Source organism: Triturus cristatus, chromosome 9, assembly GCF_964204655.1.
Source record: "Triturus cristatus chromosome 9, aTriCri1.1, whole genome shotgun sequence".
In the NCBI taxonomy this organism is placed as follows: domain Eukaryota; kingdom Metazoa; phylum Chordata; class Amphibia; order Caudata; family Salamandridae; genus Triturus; species Triturus cristatus.
In genome coordinates, this window is record NC_140592.1 from 841,782,461 (window position 1) to 841,805,505 (window position 23,045).

Genomic DNA, 23,045 nt, shown 5'->3' on the forward strand with positions numbered 1-23,045 from the left:
TGTAGGCCCTGCACCAACAAGTCAGCTACGCGGCCTGTCTCTGAGTACGTTCAACAGCTCCCCAAATATCCAGGGGCCGGACCAATCCTCGCCCAGCTTTGTAAGTTTTATGAGACTACTCAACTCTCCTGGAATGCCTTTTGACATTTCCTGTCTGGGGAGGATCTGAGGATCTTTGACCACCAGAACCCCTTAGAAGAGGCTGGCGACAAGTAGTATGAGGAATGTCTTAACACAGGTATTTCAGCCGAGAGTCGCCACCACAGAACCTCACTTTTCTTAAATCGCTCACAAATGTCCTGCTCAGGGCATGTGCCAAACCTTGCAAAAAAGCTTCTGTGCACAGGCCAATTGCCCACCACCATTACCCTTCTCCTGGGGTCCCGGCTTTCCTCTCCCAGCACACCACCTTGGAGGGCCTGATTCCCTACCACATCACTGCATAGGGAATCCAAAAGGCTGGATACCTTTGGCAAGGGGATGTTCTGTTCTGCCAGCCTTGCCCTGTGGTAGGTGAACACCACGTGCCTCTTGGGCCGATATACCGACACAATTTGGGATTTGGTTACAAAAGTGCTGTCCATGTCTCAGGGGAGCCCCGAACCATACTGACCCAAGCTATCGGTGATGGCAGGGATGTAGCAAAGTTCCCCATTTGCTGCGGACTGGATACGATTGACTTGCTGGGCAGAGTGATTGCATCTTTAGTGGCAATCTGATGCCATGCCTGGCTGAGATCTACTGGCTTTTCGGGGGATGTCCAGACATATCTTATGGACATGCCCTTCGGTGGCACCTGCCTCTTCGGCTTTGAGACAGAATCTGCCTTGGAGCGCTTTAAGAGCAGCCAGGCCAGTGCTGGGTCGCTGAGTCTCTGCCATGGCCCCACGCCAACCCCATTCTGCTTTCTGCCCCTTCCGTGGCTACAGTAGGGGCATCGGAAGTAGTAGTATTCCCACCCAGCCACCAAAGCCCAGTCCTTTCTTGTCCACGGACACGCCCAAGGAGGATGGATGCCTCTGCCCTATTTTGGAGTATGCACCAGAAAAAGCATGATCAAAGGTAAGTTACTTCTTGTTCTTCACTATGGCTGTTAAGTCCAAATCTATAGCCCCGCTGCTAATTCAGCGGCAAAACATCTGTTTGCAGTCTTTTTTTTTTTAGCTGAGTTTTATATAGTGGGATCTTGACCTGAAGGTATCGGGTATGAGAGGGCTTTACACGAGCACCAGTTGCGTTACATGAGGACACATTCATTTTTGTTAGGCATGGGGAGATTAAGTGATTTGCCCAGAATTACAGGATGTTCAGTGTCATTGCCGAGTCTCGAACCCGGTTCCCCAGATTCGAGGTCGACCTGCCTAGCTGTTAGGTCAACTCCTCTCCCCAAGGAGTCTTATGAACTCACATCTTCCTTGAGCTCCAAAATAAACTGTAACACACTCACTTCTTGGCATGTTGAGTGCAGTCTTCAACATTCATAAAGAGGCTGGATCAGTTTGAGCTATTTTGGTGGAGCCTAACCGGGCTGCAAGATAGCTGCTCATTAGAGGGCTCTGCTGGCTGATTCATTATCCTTTACGAATCCTGCTGTTGGCGGCCTCATCCCTGAGCCTACTTGTTGCCATGGCCCCAGCTGGCTGAGTGGTGCTGTTGCCAGCGAAGTTTTGTCGCCCCAGCCTGTTGCTTTGCGCTGTGGCACAGGAGCCCAGGCCACGGCCTGCTGGTGCTGGAGCGCAGCCCTAACCGCGCAGACCCCCCTGCGGCCATGGTGGTCGACAGTGAATATCGGGTCCTACCTCTCTGCTATGGTGTGCTGTGGGGGTGTGCCACTTGTACCCCGCTGATCTACTGACCCCTGTGATCTGCGTGCCTGGGCGAGGTACGGCCTATGGGAATGTTTTAAAGTGGTGGCACAGGATAGATGTGCAGCCGGCCTGCTTGGCAGTATAGATGTTGGGACTCTGTGAGATGCACGGCATGATCTACCAAAGTAACAGCCATAGACACTGCTGCAGTGCTATGAAGACATGAACAGTTATACAGAACAGAACATCTCACATTCTGAAGTTTTTGGATGACCAATTAGTTGCAGAAGATCAATTTCTCATTCAGCAGGGAGGCCAGGTTAGAAATAACCCCATCATTGCTTTGGCTGACATATGACACTTGTCCTGGCTGGGATTGAAAGGCCTACGCATGAAACTCAGGAAGGATAGCACTCGATGAAGCCATATAGCAAGGAAGCATAAGTGGTGATGGTAGAACCTTATGCAAAGATCACTACCCGTTTTGAATCTTACCCATTTTTCAAGTCATATCCCAGGATGTTTACCAAATGCCTAGCGGTGGTAGAGGCTTTGTCTTTTCTGAAATCAGTGGCTGGTAGGTAAGGTCAATAATAAGTTATTAGCCCCGTCTCTGGTTTTTATGGATGCCACTTTATAGACTTATGAGACTTCCACGTAGACCACGCCCACTTTCGAGAATAGGGAGTATGGTTTCCCCACCCCATTCTCATGATTTTGGCTTTCAAATACAGGCTCTGGAGATTCTCGTGTATGGATATTGGGGCTTGCCCTCAGATGCTTTAGAGGTACTTGTGGCCAGCCAGGCTTAAACCAACTATTCCTTTTCTTTTTGAGTGAAAGTGGGATGAAGAAGATGCCTCCTGTGGTGATGAGACCGGCTTCATTATTATTTTGTCTAAGCTCCTAGATACCACTTTACACTATTTGATTTTTGTAGATTTATACTGTTTCTCGCTCTCTTTTTAAAAAAAAAATGTAAACATAGTTTTATTGATTTTTATAACAATACAATTCTCGTATTCCACAGTGTGTATCATATACAATATAAGGGAAATCTAATGACAAAAGCAAGAATTGTAAACAACATCCAACTGTCCCCACCATCCCACCCCGGACTGAGTATGGCATCATATACTTGCTAATTTGCCTTCAGTACCATGTAATATCTATCAGTTATTTACAATAGCAGGTGGACATTTCAAAACATAAGTATTACTCTGAATTTACAGCGTTCCATATCTCACCGCACATATTAGGAAGACCATGACTGCATCTCCCATCTATATGTTCCCCATCTATGTCTGCAAAACTATGTTCACAAATTCCTCCAGCATTGCATTCCATTCTAGCGAGATGGGTATCTTTCGCAACCCCCTTTGTACGAGGCATGTGGGCTGCTGAATTCATATCTGTGCATTTGTTGCACACCGGATGGACGTCGACGTGGGGATATTTCGCATTGCATACCGGACACCTCTTGAATGGGGTCCTCGATTCCATCGTTGATGTCGAATCGACGGTCGGGTAAGATGCGAAAGTTTGTTCTGGAAGTTAGTAAACTAACAAAGATACTATCGATACCGATCGAGAACAGTACCGACGCGAACTAAAGGCCTTTTGGCCTGAAAAAAGATTTTCCTAACTTGAGTCAAGATAGCACATCCGAACCCAATGGCGGAAAAAAACAATCTGAGGATGGAGAGGATGCCCATGCGCACTGTAGTCCAGGGGAGGAGTCACCTATCCCAGGATACTTCGAAGACTCTTCCAGGACAACAACGTGCAAACATCTGGACCCAACACTAGGCGGCGATCTATGCACAGATATGAATGTCAGCAGCCCTACATGCCAAGAACAGATGCATACTGGTAAGTAGCATATTCAATTCCTCTCGCTAAAGTTCCGCTCCCTCTGCCCTTCCCCATCTGACCACCTCGTTATACCAGTCTAAGGTAGAGGGCGATCTCGCTGCCCTCCATCTCATAGTAATATTCCTTATAGCCAGTATCAGTGCTAGATGTGCGAATCTGCTGACAGGGCTATTCCTTTTCCTTCCTGCCTTTCGGCCATAAACCCAATAAGCTATATTCCAGTGTCACAATATTCTGTATCGGGGCTACATCGTTCACTAGTTTGTGTACAACCAACCAGTAGTGAGTTAATCTTGGGCAGTCCCATATCATGTGTGTTAATCTTGCATTTGAGGAGTGACAGCGGGGGCAATTGTCTGGTACGTCCAGAAACATTAAGCTTAGTTTGCGTGGAGTCAAATATGCTCTATGGACTATCATGAGCTGGATGAACTTAAATTTGGGATTTTTGGAGATTTTTCGTGGGTACTCCCAACAGTGTCTCCCATTCCCTATCTGTGAGCACCCGGCCAAGATCCCTGTCCCATTTTTGTCGGGTTTCCTGAAGCGACACTAAGGTGTGCGCACGAATTCCCCGGTATAACCACCTTGTTAAATTACTTCCATTGCCCATTAAATTGCATGTGGGTTAAAGTGTGCGTCGTTGGCTCCTCCCTTACTGGGGCCCATGTCTTTTGTATATAGCGAGATATATGTGCGTGGAGCAAAAATAATCTACCTGGTGCCCCTGTCTCCCTCATAAATGCTTCATGATCCATTAAAATACCGTTAATAAAAAACGTACCTAATGTGGTCATTCCGGCCTTTTCCTATGTTGCGATATGCCTAACTGTCACCGTCCCCGATAGGAGAGGAAGTCCCAGTAGGGGTATGTTAGGAGCATAGGGCGCCACTGTCTTAGTGTACCGTGTTGCCTTTTTCCAATATAACAAGGCCACCCGTAGAAGTGGTGACACTATCATAGGAATTTTGCTGCCTGGAAACAACAGTGTGTGTAATTCCCCATTTTCCCATTCCCGGAGGGTCATAGCGATTTCCCCGAGATTGTGGCCCACTATCCAGTATGCCAACCATTGCAGCTGGCCCACATAACAGTATGCTCTCATATCCGGGGCTCCCATTCCCCCTTGTTTAGAGGTCATCTGTAGTTGAGGTAGACCTATACGTCTACGTCTCGGACCCCATATCATTTCAATGAGAGGAGTGTCGAGTACCTTAAACGTCTGGAGCGGGACTATAATAGGCAGGGTTACAAAGTAATATAACAGCCTTGGCAACATTACCGTTTTAGCAATGGCTACGGGTCCCGGCACCGATTTGGACAATTGTGTCCAAAACTGAACCTACTTTCTAAGCAATGTTATAGCTCTTGTCAAGTTGCCATCCAACATATCTTCTACGTCTCTATATATTTGGACGCCCAGATATTTGAACGTAACAGTCGCAGCCTGAAATGTCCTGTTACCGAACCGGATTGGTTCAGTCCTGGTCGTGTCATTAATAAAATATACATAGGATTTGTTTTCATTGATCGAGATCCCAGAGAGTTTCTGGTATGTAGCAAAGAGAGTCGGAGTTGGTTCATAGTCGTCATCCAGGTTATTAAAGTATAAAATGAGGTCGTCCGCATACGCTGATACCACATGTTTCACATCATTTATGCGTATTCCGTTAGGATTCGTCGGGGAGCGGAGCTTGAGAAGTAAGGGCTCCAGCCCAAGAATAAATAATAACGGCGAAATTGGACATCCTTGTCTGGTGCCCCAAGCTATCTGATATTGCTGGGAGATGTGAGTCCCCGTACGTGCCCGCACCGTCTGGTTCGTGTAGAGCAGTCGCACCCATTGTATGAATTCCATCGGAATTCCAAACTTGGATAACGTGGTCAACATGTATTTCCAGTTCAGTGAATCAAATGCTTGTCAGAGGTCCAGGGAGATGCAGCCTTGCGGCCCTGTATCTACGGGAGTATGAGACATTATCTGGTATAGTCTCTATAATATTGAGGCCCATACTTCTTCCCGGTACAAAACCACACTGATCTATGTGGATCAGTCTAGTAATGTATTGCAATAGTCTGTTTGCCAATAACTTGCTCAATATCTTGTAGTCGGTATTGAGAAGTGAAAGGGGTCTGTAACCTACCATATCTCTACTGTCCCTGCCCGACTTCGGGAGTGAGATCACTATGGCTTGTAGTGTGCTGAGCAGGAGGAAACCCCCATCAAATGCTGCTTGATATAGTTCCCGTAATCTGGGGACCAACAATCCAGACAGAGTATGTGGCATAGAATTCTATGGGCAATCCATCATTACCCGGCGATTTATTACGGGGTAGGTCTTTAGTCGCTGCTTTGATTTCCATTGCAGTCACAGGCCCCTGCAAAGCAGACGCTTGGTCTTTTGAGTATCTGGGGAAGCTGCTGCCCCTCAAAGAATGTTTCAATTTCTCCTTCCCCAGCCTCCTCCGGAGGCGCATACAGCTGTTCATAATAGCTATGAAAGGCAGCGTTTATTTCCATCTGTGTGCGCACTACATCACCGTCCAAGGTGGTTATTTCAAGAATGACAGACATCGGTGGCGCATCTTTAATGATCTTGGCAAGTAAAGGGCCCGCCCTATCTGCAGTCCGGTGCTGTTTCTGGGTGTATAGGCAATAATCCAGGATACGTAGCTCCTCTAGGAGTTCAGCGTATAGAATATTAATCTCTTGTAATTTACCCTTGCTTTCAGTATTTGTTACTGCTTCCTTTTCCAGTATACCCAGTTTGTCTTCCGCATCCTTAAGTCTACCGAGAAGTTCTTTGCGTGCTCCTACCTTGGTACTGATCGCCATCCCTCGTATCACTGTTTTGAATGCGTCCCATTTGATTTGTCGTGTACTGGCAGTATCAGCGTTTTCCGTGAAATAATTGGTTATGGCCGTGGAGAGTAGTGCTAAACACAGAGTCTTCTAATAATGTGGGGTGTAGTCTCCACGTTGGAATGGGTGTTGGGACCAACCCCCATGTTAGTATGACTTCTAGTGGATTGTGGTCTGAGTATGTTTTGCCCAGGTACGTAGTGTCTATAGCGTTTGCCATTAAGTATAATGAGCAGAATATTCTGTCTATTCTGATATGGAGTCCATGTGGTGCTGAGAAAAAGGAGTACTCTTTGTCTTTGGGATGCATCCTGTGCCATACATCTCCCACGTTCCAACCCTCAGCCCATGTCTGTAGTGCATCTACCGGTCTCCTACATCCTGTGTCCTGTAGGGGAGGGTGCGAACGGTCCAGATCGATGTCCATTACTGTGTTAAAATCTCCACCTATTACCCAAGGGTATCCCTCCCAACCAACCAGTACATTGCTAAGAAGCTCAAGATATTTATCCTGTTCTATATTTGGAGCATATTTACTGCCTACCACTAAGTGCTCCCCATCTAACAATCCGTGATTCAATACATATCTTCCATTTGTGTCAATCCGCTGTTCTAAAAGCGCAAAGGGAGTTACATTTCTAATCCAAATCGCCGCCCCACGGGCAAAGGCGGAGTAGGAAGTGTAATACAGTTGCCCCCTCCATTTTTTGGGGAGTTTAGAAGCCTCCATATGTACTAGATGTGTCTCTTGGAGTAGTACTATGTGTGCCTTCCTACGTTTTAATTGCGCTAAAGTTCTATGCCTCTTATGTATGGAGCCCAAACCTCATATATTCCAGGATAGGTATTTATATCTAGTGGGTTGCGTCATTGAGTTCGTTGCAAAACCATCTGCTAGGGGGATAACTCCCCAAGTACTGACTTCTGAATTTTGTACATACAGTTGAGTCCATAGTCCCCTTTCAACAACCCAATACGAGGTTCCCCCTTACAACTGGCGAGGACCAAACCATAAAAATAATGCAACAATAACTACATTTTTACTATAAACAAGTGCAGTCGTCGCCTGAGGGGGGGTGGCCAACGCCCTTCTCGTATCGTACTGCATACAAGTCGTAATGCACACTTCTCGTTGAACTCTCCCCGAGATCCCATCTTAGCTAATGTGTTACAAGCGCCCAGACCACCCAGTAAGAAACATTCCTAGGCATCTATTTTACAAACATATTTGGCACAGTGTATAGTGATTCATACTCATCTGACAATACAGCACCCAGAGTCTATCATTGTTCTGTAGTCAACCCAGGTAATCATTGGCAGTCTGCGGGGTGACCAAAGGAAACGGCGCCACTCTGCCCTCAGAGTCGGAATGTACATTAGCGTCCTCAGATGAGTCCACAGTTTCTGCCACTGACTGTGCGTCGTGTGCTGCTAGCGCCACCGACGTCAGTATGGCGTCTCTCTGACTGTTCGAAATCTGCTCCTGTGATGGGTTTCGTCCACTTTCCGGTTCCTGATTGAGTCTTCCTGCCCGGTCTGTCGTGTCGCACCCGCTGAGTCCCTGGTTGTTGGCTTCTGGGTTGAGAAGAGCGTTGTGATGATAGTGGGGACTAAGTAATTTCAATCCAGTCCGCCGCTTCTTCTGAACTGTCAAAGAACACAGCCTTTTGACCATACAAGACTTTCAGACGAGCAGGGAATAACAGCACATATTTCAAATTGTGGATCTGTAGTTTCCTTTTAACGTCTTGGAACGTTGCTCTCGCCCTCTGTATTGCCAGGGTAAAGTCCGGGTAGAGAGAGATTGTTTTGTTTTCGAACGTTATGGAAGCGTTCTCCCTGGCAGCTCGCAGGATCGTATCGCGGTCTTTGTAATTTAGGATTATCGCTATGAGTGGCCTGGGCGGTGCCCCAGGTTGTGGAGGTCGGGCTTGGACTCTATGTGCACGTTCCACGCTGTAATGCTCTGTGAGGCCCCCTGTAGCTACCTTGTCCCTCAGCCAGTGCTCCACAAATTGTGTGGGATTAGATCCTTTGCTCCGTTCCGGTATGCCTAAGATGCGGACATTGTTGCGTCGAGATCTGCCCTCCGCATCATGCACTCTATGCTGTAGCCCCTTCAATTGACGCTGTAGTTGTTCCAACTGAGAGGTGTGCATCGTCTGTTGGGGTAATAGATCATCCAGTGCCAATCTATTAGATTTGACCTTATCCACTAGTTTCGTGTGATCCGCTTTCTGCAAGGTAACACTAGTGGTCAGTGTTCCAATTTGGGTTTCAATAGCTGTCCGGGAGTCTCTTATTTCTTTGAGGATCAGATCTAATTTGTCTGTTTTAGGAGTGGGCTCCTTAGGCGGCACCACGTCAGTGTCCGGTCTATTCATCTGATTGTCTTGGTTCATGTCCCGTGCATCTTCTATAGGGGAGGGGGGGGCGGTTCCGGCTGCTTGGTCTTGGGACGTCCCATATCGTCGAGGAACCGAGGCAATCAGTGCCTCCTTACGTGAATCACAGCAGCCCCTCCTAGAAATTATGGGGTAGGACACTAGCACTTCCGAGACGACCCCCTGCGTGAGCCTGACCCTCTAGTGTCGAATCTATTGTGCTAGTTCTTCCCCGCTTTGGTCCGGTTGCAGCCGTTGAGTCACCCCAGCCTCAGGGGTAGGTAGAGGCCATAGCACAGCCCTCTTGGCCCGTCTCTGATTCCGCAGCAGCACCACTGCGCCTTCTGGCATGCGGGGGGACACAGAACACAGCGGCGCCAAGTAATCTCTCCAGGAAAGCTCAGGAGCCTCTGCTGCCAGCAGTGGTAGTAGCTATTTGGGGTGTCGCTCTCAAGGAGTTAATACAGTCCAGATCAGCTCAACTAGTTATGGCTCACCATTGCGTGTCCCCACAAACAGGTACTTTCTCTGAGGCTCCTCACTCCAGGGTGTCTCTCCCTCTGCTTTCGTGGACCCTGTGCTCCTCTACAGCGTCAATTAGCTGAGCCCCACATACCAACAGTCAGTGCTTTGCTCTCCTCCTCTCGTCGCCGTGGTCGGCGTTCCGAGGAGACTCGTAGAGTCGGGTGCGACACAGCAAACAAGCCACTCGCAATTTCCGCCTTCTCGTCTGCCATAAATATCAGGCCGTATAGGATCCCTCATCAACCCTAGCAAGCGTGCAGTTAGTCATGAAATGAGGGATCCCCAGAGCTCCGATTCACTTCCTCTATCAGCCGTCCCATACTCAGGCCTTCGCAAGCGCTCCGCTCGCCATCTTGGATCTACAAGCCAGCCGCGCTTCTTCGGGTGGAATTACTCCGCCGATTCGTTTGTCCCGTTCAGTTATTGACCACCACAGGGGGGGCAGCTATATTTTCTCCTCACCTCTGGGCTCCCTGTCACAGCGTCGGGTGTCCGCCGCACCACGTCCGCCTCAGTGCCCTCGGATCACATCGGCAGCTCTCCAATCACAGCGGTCTGCACCATCCAGTCAAACTCCATGAGGATCAGCACCGGGCGGCTCGTTCCCAGGGTCCCTGGGCTCCACAGGCACTCCAAAGTTCGGTGCGCCTTCGTTGGTGCACGGGTAGTCTACGGCTGCCAGAATAATTGCCACAGTATCGGGACTTGGGCTGGAGCTCTTCTACCACACGTCCGCCATGCTTGGCGTTTGGCCACCATACTGTTTCTCTTTTAAAGGTAGTATGTTTGATTACAATGCCACAGGGCTAATGATTTACGGCCTTCTCAACTGACTAGCCCTTCCTTGCTTTTCATTTAGAAAGATATATCCCTTCGAAAAAAACCTAGTCTGCAGTCCCAAGGTTTTTTTTTCCCACAAAAAAACCTTTATTGAAAGCGAGAGTCGTTGACCACAGCATTATGCCTATATCCCTGGACGGGCCGGCATCGCAAAGTAGTGTTCTGCATAGCAATATAGGCTGAGGTAAAGGTACACAGCAAGCCGCCTACAATCGCAACGGGCCGGCCGTGTCAAGTGGGACAAGTTTGGCAAGTATCATTAAACGGTCCTAAGCATTTCGATCAAAAAACATGAGAAAACAACATTACCACTTAAGCATAGTTAACAGTAGAATTTGCCCATTTATAATGACATAAGCTAACTGCTGAGCTCACAAGTGACTATACCATATACTCTGTCGCCTCTTTGGGAGTTGTACCTTGGCATAAGTGAAATCCCATATGCATCAGTGCACATCTGTCGTGTACCCCATCGCTGCTAGTGCGAGGCTCAGCGGCTGTGTCTATATCGGTTGTTTGCTCCAGAAGATAGGTTTGAAGGGGAGCCCATATATCGTGTGGACGGTAGGAAGGCGGTAAGAGCTCGTCATAAATGTGCAGTTGATCTTGACAATAGATAAGATCCTGCAGCCAATCATTGAATTTGGGAGCTCTACCTCTTCCCCACCTGCAGGCGATTTGTCTTTTGGCGAGGAGGAGCACTAGAGAAACCTAATTCCGCACCTTGGCGACCAGCGTTTCGGTGTATCCTAGAAGCGCAGTTAGGGGGTTGTCGGGGACATGTAGCCTGGTCATTCGGTCAAGCGCCGTCCACACCTCCGTCCATTAGCTTCGTATGGGTGGGCAGTCCCAAGCTATGTGTCTGAAGTCTGCTTCTACACTACCGCAGCGGTCACAGCGGTCGTTGTCGCGAAGGTGAAGGCGTTGCAAATGCCCAGGTGTGTAATAAAGGCGGTGAATATATTTGTTGTTAATGATGCGCAGTCTACCGCTGGCGGAGATGTTTCCAGTTTGGCAACAGCAAAATGACCATTGTTCATCAGTAAGGGGGGAGCCCAGTTCCTCCTCCCTCCGACCCTTGGCTGAGGGAGGGTCATATGTGCGTTCCCTTTGGGTGGTGCAGTATAGCAGTGATAACACGTGTGTCGGGGTAGTTTGCTGCAGAAGGGTATGTAGGGGGGCATGATGGGGGGCTCCTGCAGAAAGCACGGGGTGAGGGTCCACACATCCTGTCGCAGCCTGATCTAGAAAAACCGTTCCAGAGGGGTAGGGAGTGAAGTGCCTAAGAATTCCTCACTGGTGCAAAATGTGCCCTTGACATAGAGTTTTCCCCATTTCTGGATGGAGAGGTTTTGAAGGAGTTGACAGCAGCCTTCTTCCTGCGTGACCGGGAGGTCAAGCCTTCCGTAAAGGGGCAATAGGGGAGAGTATAGGATGGTGCTGTGTAGTTGGCTAGCTAGATCGCGGCAGGCACTGGTGGTGCATTGTACAGTGGTGGAGGCTAAGCGCCTCGGAACGGCAGGGGTATTTAAGTATGCAGGGCACGGGGTTGGGGCCATATACCCATCTATTATCGCCAGGTGGGTCATGTAAGGGAGAGGATTTATCCAATATGCCGCAAAGTGAGCCTGAGTGCAGCTGAAGTATAACTCCAGGTCTGGTACTTCAAATCCTCCGGCACTGAAGGGTCGAGTGAGTGTTCCAGCGCAGCCTGGCTTGTTTCCCACCCCATATAAGACGAATGAGTTGAGTTTTAAGGGCTTTAAAAAAATGTCGGCTGGGGGCATAGGGAATATTAATGAAGAGGTAGAGCAGTTTGGGGTGGACCACCATTTTTTGCCTTCCCAAGGTTTATTTTGGAGTAAGTAATCCCTCAAAAAATGGCTATGCATTCCAAATCTCCAAACTCCTGGCAGGCGCACACTAACTGTAGTGTAGGCTTATGACTCAGACTCTCAGACCTACCCTGCACCTCTCCCCCACTCAGTTTATTACTCTCTGCTTCCTTCTCTCGCACTATTTTTAATTACGAGTTAGAATTACTTATATTCTCCTTTGGTAACACTGGAAATGTTGCCAGAAAGCAGTAGATAGAGATTTTTTCAGTGCTGCCACTTAGGCCCGGTATACGAGCAATGCTGAACAGCGTGTGGTATTTACTGCATCTCTTAAAAACTGTCACCCTATTCTGTGGTACTTGCTAGGTGTGGTAAATAACTCTTATTTGGATTTAGGTATGTCAGAATAAGTCATAATAATGATATTAATATTTATTGCACTGATTTCTGTATGTTTTGCCTCCTTACTGTCTGGGGAAAATTGCAGAGATATGCTTAATCGGCACATGAGGTAAATAGCCATACTTAGGGTATGTCCCTCATGTAGTACATACCGCACAAATTGGAATTCAGATTCCTTCGCCAACTATGAGGAAGCATTTTGCAGAACAGTGGTGAATTGTTAATGTCTGTCCTTCAGTCTCAGAATTTGGACTTAGGTGTTCAGATGGATGGGGCCCTCGGTGTCTTTTTCCACCTCCTCCCACCAGGTTAATATGTTTACGACATTGTAAGGTTAAGTGGCTGGTGTTTAGTTCATAAGCAGCTGCCTGCCGTATTTGAATGCAACTTGGAATAAAAGCTCATTTTTGCTTGTCAGAATACTGTTTTAGTTGTTAATAACTGCACAGAACCATGCAGGTGTAAAGCAAATAGTGTCACTAAAAACGAATGACAACTTTTTGTTAGATCTAGTTTTCCTTGCTAGTCCATATCCTTGTCACCGTCTGATGTTTCATCGTAACTTTGACGTATGTGTCGGTCTTTTTTTTGCAATGTGGAAGATTGCATTTGTCTGTAATGTAGTTGTTACTTGCAGTCATAATAAATAGAGAAAACAGTATGAAAACGAGATGTGTACCTGATTTTTTTTCTTTTATTTCTTACTTAGTGTATGGAAAACCTGTCTTGCAGTCTGGTTCAGCCACCTCATCACCCCTACCTTTCCTTCATGGATCTTTGCCGTTACATACGCCGCATCTTCAGAGCGAGAGCTCTGAAAAAGATCCAGAGCCAGATTCCGTTCCACCATCTGGTGAAAACAGCAATGTTGAGAACATTCCTCGTCCCCTTAGCCCTACAAAACTTACCCCCATTGTTCATTCACCCATGCGGTATCAAAGTGATGCCGATCTTGAAGCCCTGCGGAGAAGGCTGGCTAACGCTCCAAGACCTTTGAAAAAGCGCAGTTCTATCACAGAACCAGAAGGCCCCAGTGGCCCCAACATACAGAAATTATTATATCAGCGCTTTAATACTCTTGCAGGAGGTATTGAGACGCCTCCTTACTGTCAGGCAAGTAACCCTGAGGACTTTATGGGGATCCTGGCAGATGTTGATAATGGAAATACAAACACAAATGGCAATCTCGAAGAGGCAGTTTCTGTGCAACCTCCTGTACCTGTTCTTCTTCCGGAACCCGAGCCTCCATCAGATGCTAATGATAATCAGTTCCATCCCTTTAAAACTGAGGAACTGGCTAGTACCGAAACCATCAACAAGGACTCTGAAATAAATGAAGACAGCAACAATAACCCTCCTGCTACACAGCCCGTTGATCAGTTACCTAGCCCTATTGCAGAGGTCGTCACTCCAGTTGAAGATGAAGTTCCACCTCCACCTGCTATCCCTCTGCCAGCCCCAACAGTAAGTGTCTACCATTAGTTAGGAGCTAGTAGCTTGCATGGAGGAATAGTGAGTGAGTGCTTCAAAACCATTTTGTTTCGTTTTACAGTTGTATGTGGGAATTGATGTTTCTCTGCCATTCCCTATGTGCAAAATTAGATTTGTAAAACATTTTTGCAGCCCACAACGATCTGCATTAAAGAGAATTTGGTGTTCCTGGATTAATGCTACCCAAGATTGCTGTTTCACTTGTTAAAATGTTCAGACCGGTAGCACAACACGCATTTTAGCTTTTGTGAAACATGATAGTCTGTAGCATAATCTGCATTAAAGTGCATTTTCACTGCTACACAACGTTATTGCCATAGAGCTACCTTTACCTCACAAAAATACTGCACACTGTGACTCTGTGTTGAACCAGAAAGGCACTTTCTGCTGGAAAATCTGAAGCCCACTCATTGACAAGGCCAGCTATCCCCTCATGTCATTGCATACATATTTTTTCTTCAGCCTTTTGTGTGTCTAAGTGTGACAAGTTAGGGACAGGGCTTGCATTAACTTTAAAAGCATATGCTTTGAATCTGTATTTACATGATTGTTCAGCTAAGAAGCTTCATGCGGGACTCCTAGTGACAAGTGTTACAATTACTTACAGGGAATAGTGTTTCCTCATCTGATAATATGAAAGGGTTGCAAAATGGAAATAACTAACAAAACCTTCTCTTGTCAGTGTACTATTGGTCAGCTATTTCTTTGTTTTGTCATTGGTAATTTTTCTTTGGGGTGTGAAGTATTCTTCTAGGGTCATTTATTAGATTTTAACATTACTTCTTGTAAATTTTCTTTTATTAATTTATTTTGTGCAGTGCATATTGAGCCATTTCCAGCAATGTTTGTAGCAAATACTATACACTGTTGTACTGGAGTGGGTGGGGGAGTTAATAATATTACATTTTTCAACAAGAGCGGTAGCTAAATAATGTTATAAAATAAAACTAGTCTACCTGATGCTGTTCTAGTGCTCCTTTACTATCTTTTTGTGCAGCCAAATAGAACCTCAAAATAGTTTATATTTCAAACACTGGTTCTGTTTATTCACTCTAAAGGTTTCTGAAAGAAGATGGGCGTACCACTGAAAGCACTAAAGTACATTTGCTTAGCCATAGAGGAGACGTTTTTGGGTCAGTGGATTGGAAATTAGATCACGGGTAGGCTGCCATTTCCCTCTCTTGGAAATTAGTAGAGACTTGGATTTGGTTAAAGTGCCAATATGCCAAGTCTTGTGCCACGGGCTTCTGAGGTTGGAATGATTAGTTTGTTACGAAGTAGCCTGGTTTCATTAGGTGTGCACCTTTTTTTTTCTAAATCTGTTTTTAACAAATATAAAATGACGCATTTTGTTTTATACTTTTATGGGAGAGCCAGTTTAGGAATCCCAATACATGCACAAAAGTGTGAGAATGTTCTCCGACCAGTGATCTAGTGCGAATTATGCATACACTGTAGAGTTTCCACACATAGTGCATAGAAAGATTCAGAACCCTTACAGCACCTTAAAAATGCATTGCAAATTGCATTTGAGGGTTTTTGTGCTTAAACGGATTTATAAAATAAATGTTATGACAAAGTAGGCTAGACCGTAGAATGATATTTAAGCTGAAGTCTTGTGACGATTTGACCAATAAGAGTTTTTGCCACACACCATTTCGGATGCTGTATATGTATCATTACCTGTGTAGCATTTACGAACTGGGCAGCAACAAAGTTCTTTATATTGAACAAGATTAAAAAATAGTTGATGATGGGTAGGTGTTAAGGTGGATCTCTTCTGGGTGGCACTCAGGGTGGCAGTGGGAGCTAAAAGATCCCTTACTAATGACAGAGGAGGTGCAACTTGAAGAGTTGACACTTCATTATTTCTGGAAAAGTTGGAGAAATTGAGAAAGTTTGAGATTTGGGGATTTGTTATTTAAGATCCAGACCGCATGGTTTGGAGAAGATATACAGTTGGGTGCTTCCATTTATTTTTTATTTCTTTATATTGGATTTGGTACATTGCTGGCTCCAGGGTGTTTTCAGTTTTTTTGCTCAGAAGAGCCATGTTTGTTTATGATTTAGCTGGTCTTGAACATTAGATTGGCTTAGAGTCCTAGGCAGTGTAGATGTTTTAGAATTGAGCTCTATGATTTAATTTCTTATTGATACAAAGTACCAAGTAGTGTGTGGAGGTAATTCTTTGGTGGAGTCAAGAAGGCTGCTAAATATGCAATGTTTGCCTTCCAAGTGAGGATGGGGGCTTGAACTATGGTTCTGAAGTTTTCTTTGATAGGTATTACTTGACAGTTCGTGGTAGTGAGAGTTGGCACCAGCCAGTCTGTTTTTGTCAGTGTGGTGGATTTTGAAGAAGAGTTTGGAATCATGGGTGAAGCTGAGTGAGTTTTTGTTTGTTGCAAGTTGTGGAGTAAATCATTATAGTTAAAAATTTAAGAGCGTTTTGCAGTTTTTAGCTTGTTTGATACCATTGAATTTGAGGGTAAGTTGCACATTGTTTGGTTCAACATGAGACAGGTGATCAACATTCAGTTTTGGATGAATTTAAAGCAGTTATTGAAGCAGTAAATGCCCTCCTTAGTACAAACTTTAAGGTTCTATTGGGTGTCATCATCATGACATAGTGGTGAATGAAAAATTTCCTAGCTAACATAAAGGAAAGTTTAAATTCTATTAAGGGCATGGAGGCGAGGATTAGGCTTTACTTTCTTCACTTTATTACAAATAATCAAGCTTCAGCAGCCATTTTACAAGGCCAAACATTAATAAAAATCTACATTTCTCATGAAACATAGGGAAGAAAATGCACGATCAAGTCCATCCAATCAGGATCCAGCCCTCCGTATAATGACCCTTGCAGCCTCTCTAGCCTCCTCTTTCTTCCTGCGACGGCTGCGATTCTCCAAATTGGTTACTCCTGTTTTTTGGACTCTGCCCCTGGAGACAGAAAATTAGCACATTATTGCAACCGAACCGGCCAAATGTATCACAGAATACAATACATGTCGACATTAACGTCCGAAGGCAGCATAAAAACACAACCTCATAGAACAATAGTTAATATAACACAACTGATCTGAGTGTTCATAACTGATGACAAATAACCTCCCCAAACTCACACATCTTCTGCAATGGGAGGGGATTTTTTTTGGGAGAAACATTTAATAGGGTGGGCTAATCCTCGCCTCCGTGTCCTAAATAAAATTGAAACTTTTCTTTACATTAGCTAGGAACTTTTCCATTCTATGGTAGGACACTGAGGCGAGGATTAGGCTAGTTCAAAGCTTATCCACCATCACGCTTGCCATGTAGGCCGCCACCTTGGGTGCAGGACACCAGTCCACGGATCTCCTATGCAAAAGATCATCCGGGTCCAGCAGATCCCCTTGCGCCGTGAGACCAGAGGCTGTGGGAGGGTCCAACCCTCCGAGGTGGGCAGTCACCGGGCGCCACAGTCAAGGACCATCACTATCCCCATCTGAAGTGTTGGGGGAGTCACCCCCCTCCCCCTGGTCCAACTGTGGTGGAGACAGTGGAGCCGACCCCAAAGGGCCCGGAGTCTGGGGGTCCAGGATGGGTTGGACATCCAAAAAACATTCTTGAGGTGTGCAAAGGCGACGAGATCGACCCCAGGGTCGTCCGCGCGCTTGTCCTTGCTCTGCGGTGTGGTAGCCTGCAGAGCTAATACCTGCCCTGGGGGTAGTGGGGTCGGGGGCCCAATAACATCGTCCCTCAGTTTGAGGGTTTGCTGGTTGCTGTGCTGGAGTGCCGCCTATCTCTTCTCCAGGGGGGCTACCACCTGCGACACAGCCCTCAGGATGGAGGCGTCCATTACCTCACAGAACTGGTCGTCAATGGGGAGGTAAGTAACCTCTTCCTCCTCCAAGTAATCCACAGACTCATCGTAGTCCATGGAGTCCATTGCCACCTGGGAACACAATGCCCACGTTAAAAAAGATGGATTTTACAGGTAAGTAGCAGATTTAAACTATATTGATAGTGGGACTGCCCCCTTGGTATTCAAGGGGTTAATGGGCGCCTGGGGTGTCCCAGAAGTCAAACAGGTCTTACCCCGTAGTGTGTTGTCCCTCAGGTGCCGGCTCGCAATCAGGACAAAAACTCTCTTTAAATAACCTACGCGAGCGGTGCCCTGCTAATTACAGCATCCGACTTGCAAATCACTCCAAAAATAGACCGCTTGCTATGCGGTAACTAATTGGGCTCCCCCGTGACAATTGCTGCAGTCGGAGCACTCCACACTATCAAACAGAGAAACTGGCATGCCTGACGTGTTCCGGCTGCCGGAGGGTTGAGGCGTGCACTGTGCGCGTCCTGAGAGCCGTGGGCCCTCTACCGTTCGGAAGACCGCACCGCGCCGCTAGCCACAAGATAAAGAGCTGCATAGGAGCTCCTGTGGCTCAGAGAAACACCAGACTAATAATTAAGAAAAACGGCGACCGCATAGGAGCGCTAAACTCCCGCGGCACCTAGCACCATAACAATAATCACCATAACAGAAAACGAGAAACCATCACTTATCTGAAGTGCTGCTGGAGCAGCGAAGAAAGAGGAGGCTAGAGAGGCTTCAAGGGTCATTATACGATGGGCTGGATCCTGATTGGGTGGACTTGATTGTGTATTTTCTTCCCTATGTTTCATGGGAAATGTAGGTTTTTATTCATGTTTGGCCTTATGAAATGGCTGCTGGAGCTTGATTATTTGTAATAAAGCAAAGGAAGTAAAGCCTAATCCTCGCCTCCGTGTCCTGCCATAGAATCCTGTTTCCATAGTTGGCAGAACAGCTCCAAGGAATTGAAGTCATAAGAGAAAGAATGGATGCTTGTAGAACTTCACAATAAAAACTGGTGATTTCCATTTATGAGTTTGGATTGTTTGGAAATGTTGAGAATCAGTAAAGTATGTTGTCTGTGTAATCCCCTAACATCCTGGAGGATGACGTGCAACAAGTAATGAGGGCCACCATTTTCTGAGGTAATGCCTATTATTATACAACTTCAACAGTAGGCATCTTGGTTCTGCAGCCTCATTGAAGTCATGCAAACCGTTGTTGCTGCCAATCTACTCTTGTATTTGGATGAGCACTGCTTTTCTTTTTTACAAGCTCCTTGATAAAGGGTAGGTTGGAGGCTGGTAGTTTATTAGGCTGTCAGAGTCTGAGTTTGTTTTTAGTGCTGCTGGAGAATTTGTCCTTATTTGAGTGTCTTGAAAGTTGACTTGTGTGAGGAAAGTATTTTCCATAAATATTTTTCATGATGGTCAGGTGGAGTATGTCCTCCTCCTGGGTGAATGCATAGAGAGCTCTGAGGGTGGCCTCCAGGTCTACAGTTGAGTGCCTTGAAGGTGGACCACATGGGTATGGTACATGGTGGGATTTGTGACAGATGGTAATTTGTTTGGTGCCTTTTATAGGTTGCCTTTACACAAATAATAAGTTAATGGTGTTGCATTTGTCAGTTCAGCTGGCTTTTAGCTATGTCTGGCAAGGGTGTAATACAGTGTGGACTGGAGCTGAAGAGGATTACAGATTTTTGGAAGTGAAGATTTGTAGTAGAGGGCTTCAGTGATGAGCTTACTGCGTCTGTAACACATTTTACGACTCTGCCAGGTAATTTGTGGTGTGTTCTTTGCTGCTGATGGACATTTTGTGGACAGTGATTTGTTAATGTACCGGGAATAGAAGGGTTTCAGTTTTGCGGATAGTCCTTTTATTGGGGCATGAGTGAGTTGCCATTGGCTCGTGGTTGCATGGTGATTGATAGAATGAGTAAGTCTTGCTCAAATGTGTCAGCGGGAAAATGTTCTAAGATGAATTTTTAGTGTTTCACAGATTTTGACTGGCTGTGATGGGTAGTCAAGGACTGGATGCCAGAGAGGATCTTGCCAGTTATATGTTGATAGTGGTTGATACCCCCACATATGTTATGAAGATAATTATGTTGAGAGCATTGCAGAAATGTGTATTTGTCTATTAATTCACTGCACTGTGAGTGTGTTCTGAAGTGTAAAGCCACACTTTAGGGGAGGCTTCCTTACCCTTCTAGCCCTAAGAGAATTCAGGATAATGTAGTCCACCTTGGCCTACAGTTTTATTTTGTCTAAGAGGTTGATGTACTTTAGGTAGATATTGTTAATTGGTTTGTTTGTGGTGGGGTTAGTGATCCTCTAGACAAAGATGGTAATATTTCTTGGTGGGATCTAGATTAGGTTGAATATGTTTGTTTGGAAGGGGGAGGTTGTTGAGTAGCTTGTGAAGAGTCTGATGGAAGTTAAGTTTCCGAGTTCTTGGTGAGAGTAGGACCATGATGATTGACGCGCATTCTTCATCCAGGTTAGTGTTTGCAGTGGATGTGCTCAGTAATGTCCAGGATTTGCATGAATGTAAGGGTGAAACATGTTTCAATGATGATCAGTGCATGTAAAGTGTGGTGGTGGTGTCTCTTCAGATAGCAGTGTGACAAACTATGGAGTGAAGGTTGATGAGTGTGAGGTGTTTTTTAGCACTGGTATGTTCAGATAATAGATGTGAAGGAGGCTGGTGAAGGTAGGATTTAGTACTATGGTATATTTGAGAGTTAGTCGCAAAATAGTAAAGGTCTGCTGGGTATCAGTTACTTGATGATTAATTAGCTGTTATGCAAGAGGCTTAAGCTTACCCTCTGCCTTTTATTTCCCCCAACAGCATCAAACAGATTCACCCTTATTTGTTCATCCGGTCTTTTATTTCACGAGTGAGGATTCCTGTGGCGACTGGAAGAAGGGGCATAGACAGCATTTTCAACGAGGCCTTGTTAGATTGGACTGTGGTGGTAGATGGGAAGGTATATGACTGACCACAGCTTGCTTCATCTGGTGGGCAGGCTCTTCTAGAACTCAACATTTCCTTATTGGTAGAAAAGAGAAGCTCAGAATTTAGGTGGAGCTTCCAGGAGCTGAAGAAATTGTATGAACTTAGCTGCAGCTGGCTTCACGGTGGTAGGAGGTAGGACAGTGTGTTTTTTTAGTGAATTTAACCTTCTACTTTGAAGATGTCATGGGATGAAGAAAAGCTAGATGATGCCTTTAGAGAGCGGCAAATAATGCTGCGTCACAAATATGCACATACAGCTTGTTTACCTTGTGAAGTGTACCTTATGAGGAAAATTATTACTAAAAAGAGAATTCTGTCTTCCCCATTGTTTAAATGTGCCCATATACAAGGCCCCATAATGAAATCAGCAAATCTTATTTAACAAGATTAGTTTGAAACTCAAGTGGTGTATGAGTTTAGTTGTTTGCGTGCATCTTGATCATTGTGTCACTGTATGTGTATTTGTATTTTTAACATAGCCTAAACGCACCAATCTGAAGAAACCGAACTCTGAACGCACTGGCCATGGGCTCAGGGTGAAGTTTAACCCTCTGGCCCTCCTCCTCGATGCTTCCTTGGAAGGTGAATTTGACTTGGTACAAAGAATCATCTATGAGGTAAATAAGGCAATGTAGCCTTAATATGGTATTGCAGTTTTGGCATGGATAGAACTGCTTGCTGTAACTCTGAATGTATTCTCATTAGGTGGATGATCCAAGCAAACCCAACGATGAAGGTATCACTCCACTCCATAATGCAGTGTGTGCTGGCCATCACCATATTGTCAAATTCTTGTTAGATTTTGGAGTCAATGTGAATGCTGCTGACAGTGATGGATGGTAAGTGTGTTTGCTTTTCGTGTTTTAATCTACTTGAAAGCTTGTGCTTAGTAGAGCACTTAAGGCTATTGGATTCTTTTCCAGGCATGCATGGGAAACATTTAAAAAAAAAACAAGAACTTAATATGGTTTTGCTGCTGGGCAGTACTTTAAATTGTACTCTCTGCTTGGTAAATATCAGAACCATTGTTCAAAAACAAAAAAAGCAAAAATCTTATCATTGTTTCTTCAATTCCAAGATTTTCCATATCGTTCAGCAATTGTGGGTATACCTAGAATATAATCACATATTTCCCTTCCAGGTATTGGCTTGTGCCACATAAAATCAGGAAACAGAAACTACATTAGGTTTGGCTTTGTGTCGTGATAAAGGGCCTGATTTAGATCTTGGTGGACGGGTTACTCCGTCACAACAGTGACGGATATCCCATTCTCCAAAATATAAATCCCATTATATCGAATAGGATTTATATTTCACCGTACAGGATATCCGTCAGTGTCGTAACGGAGTAACCCGTCGGCCAAGATCTGAATCAGGCCCAAAGTCTTGTGCATTGAGTTTGAGAATGCATATAAGCAGCTGCTGCAGGAATAGGTAAAACTATGCAGTGCTGCTTTTTCCAATGGAAGTGTTCAGTGCACGCACAGTCCTTTATTTGAGCTTCTGTTTATCCAGAAGACTTAATATTTATCCATGAGGTGTTTGCTGAGATCCAGCCATGACACATCTTTACATAGGGCAGACGTACATTAAAGTGTTCACATGTTCCTTTTAAAACATAAGGCAACCATTTTCCTATTTTTGGTGTAGATTGTTTTAAACCTGTTGCATGTTGTCATATAGCCACTACAAATATAGTAGTTATTGACTTTCAATCTCTGTGTCTTCTTTTTGGATGCTGACTTTACAGTAGGAAGTGGCCTCCATCTGCCAATGGAGTTGAATTTTTAAAAATGGGAGGTCCATTCATTTGAAAGTTTTTCAATCCCAGTGAGAAATGGGGCCTCTGAATGGGGCTGTTAGGCTACACCAGTGCCATTTATATGTGAGTTATCCTTGGCTTGTGATTCACTCTGTCTAATCCCTAGTGACATTTAAAAGGAATATCTGGTACTTAAGTAATCTCATTTCCTGACAAGTTGCTGCAGCTGAAAGACTTACAGGATTTGAGTGATGGGTTTTTTGGGGAAGTTGTAGTCTCCGGTATGAGAACATGAGTGGTTTTAAAACGTGACAGATTGAAAGTATTATGGCCTGACATCCTGCATAGCAATTGAAGCTTCTCATACTTTTCACCAGTATACATC

The 23,045-nt window shown here is 45.4% G+C and overlaps 1 protein-coding gene across 6 annotated transcripts in view; it reads left to right on the forward strand.

The window, feature by feature from the left end:
• PPP1R13B (protein phosphatase 1 regulatory subunit 13B) overlaps nucleotides 1-23,045 on the forward strand; it is a 509,136-nt gene that overhangs the window by 364,794 nt on the left and 121,297 nt on the right. For all 6 annotated transcript variants that reach the window (XM_085626276.1, XM_085626274.1, XM_085626275.1 and 3 more), the window contains 3 exons: nucleotides 13,246-14,000; nucleotides 21,378-21,515; nucleotides 21,604-21,737. In XM_085626276.1, coding sequence (XP_085482402.1) covers nucleotides 13,246-14,000; nucleotides 21,378-21,515; nucleotides 21,604-21,737 — 1,027 coding nt within the window. The remainder of the gene's footprint in view (nucleotides 1-13,245; nucleotides 14,001-21,377; nucleotides 21,516-21,603; nucleotides 21,738-23,045) is intronic.